This window comes from Aphanomyces astaci (assembly GCF_000520075.1).
Source record: "Aphanomyces astaci strain APO3 unplaced genomic scaffold supercont1.631, whole genome shotgun sequence".
In the NCBI taxonomy this organism is placed as follows: domain Eukaryota; phylum Oomycota; class Saprolegniomycetes; order Saprolegniales; family Verrucalvaceae; genus Aphanomyces; species Aphanomyces astaci.
Window position 1 is genome coordinate 1 of NW_009798894.1, and position 1918 is coordinate 1918.

A 1918-nucleotide genomic window follows, 5' to 3' on the forward strand; every position below is an offset into this window, starting at 1 on the left:
TTGACAATGGCAGCGGCCGACTTGATCGATGGGTGCTGCATCATGGCATTGGCCACTTCGTCCAACTCGATGCGGTAGCCCTTCAACTTGACCTGACTGTCTTGTCTGCCAGCGATTTCGAATTGGCCATTGGGCAGCAGACGACCCAGATCCCCTGTCTTGTACATTCGGCCATGGCCAAAGGGGTCCACCAAGAATCGCTCTTCCGTCATTTCCGGCAAGTTGATGTAGCCTGGCGACACGCAAATGCCGCTCAAGTAGAATTCACCCAGAATGCCAAATGGGACCTGTCGGTGGTTGTCGTCCAACACGTAGCAATGGACGTTGGGAAGCACCGACCCGATTGCAATGGATTCCGTCAGGCTCAGTCGAGTACCGTGGGACATGATCGCACACTCAGACGGACCGTACAGATTGAACAACTTGACCCTTGGTGCCCACAAGTCCTTGAGTGCCACTGGACAAGCCTCTCCAGCCACCGCCACGACCTTCAGCTGGGGATACTGGTTTGGTTCGCCCAGCAAGGACAACGCAGTGGGGGTGCACGTCAGGTTGCTAGCCGTTGACAGCGCCGACACATCATCTTCACTTCTCATGACCAAGGTCGCACCATACGATAAACTCTCCCACATGTCGGCTTGGAATCCATCGAAACCAATGGCCATGAGTTGAAACACCCTAGAGTCCTCCTTGATTTCAAGGATTCCACCAAAGCGCTCCATCGAGTTCACAGCACTGTGGTGCAGAACGGGAACGCCTTTGGGTTTGCCAGTCGATCCAGACGTGTAGACAATGTACGCTTCGTCCAACTTGGTGGCCATGTGGCAGGCCGATGGCACGAACTCTGACTTGGGCGTTGCAGCATCAATAGTCACAACGTCAACGGCCAACTTCAAATCGACAATCGTTTGACTGAATCGTCTGGTCGTGACCACAGCGCACACACCAGCATCTGCCACCATGAATGCCAAGCGAGCAGAGGGAAAGGCCACATCCAATGGCATCATGGCAGCACCCACTTTGAGCGCCGCAAGCAATCCAATGGGAAACTCCAAACAACGGTCCATGATCACAGCCACTCGAGAGCCAACGCACACGCCCAAGTGGGCCAGGTCACTGGCCACCGAGTTCGCGAGTGCGTCGAGTTCCCCGTACGACAGCCACCGGTCCTGAATCTCCACAGCTCGAGCATGAGGACGCGCCTTGGCTAGAGCTTCAAAGGCGTGGTGAAGCAGTCCGAACGGCAACGCCACCTCTGGCCCTGACGAGGCAGCTCGAACCAATGTCGTCTGAGCTGGACTCATGGTCCACAACTCAGACACAGCCATGTCCCCGCTCTTGTTGCAACAAATCTGACTCAACGTGAAGTCAAACTCTTCCAACATCCACTGGACTTGGTCCCTTGGAATGGCACTTGGTTTGTACAAGGCGCAACAGCTCAGTCCGGCCGCCGCGGGGGTCACGATGATCTCAAGCGTGTGGTCGGTAGAAAACGTCTTGCTTGGCTGGCCCACTGGACGAACCTTCGAGCTAGCCGTGGGGACATTCTGGTACACCAGCAACGAATCGAACAAGTCGCCCTCGATGCCGTTCCATCGCTTGATATCAATCAGACTGGCATGGGAATGGCTGGACACTGCACCACGCTCTAGCCGAATACCTTCCAGCATGGCCGTCACCGACAAAGTGTCGTCGAACTGAACGCGGCAAGGCACCGTGCTGACCAAAGGACCCAGAATTCTACACAAGACGTTAGACGGAAGTTTCATTCGGGTGGAAAACGAGTACCTGTCGACATCATGGACAGGAATGTCTCGATTCGCCACCACTTGGCCGAACACGACATCGTTCTGGCGAGTGTACTTGCGGACGGTGGCAGCCCACGCAAACTTGACCAACTCGGCGACGGTCACACGGA

General features: G+C 55.7%; 1 protein-coding gene across 1 annotated transcript; it reads right to left on the minus strand.

The window, feature by feature from the left end:
• Nucleotides 1-5: 5 nt before the first annotated feature.
• Nucleotides 6-1819, minus strand: H257_19462 (hypothetical protein; the record flags this gene model as incomplete). Its single annotated transcript, XM_009848605.1, has 2 exons — nt 1789-1819; nt 6-1740 (listed from the first exon to the last, which is right to left on the minus strand). A coding segment is annotated over exon 2 (1665 nt), but the record flags the coding sequence as incomplete, so codon positions are not given.
• Nucleotides 1820-1918: the final 99 nt, after the last annotated feature.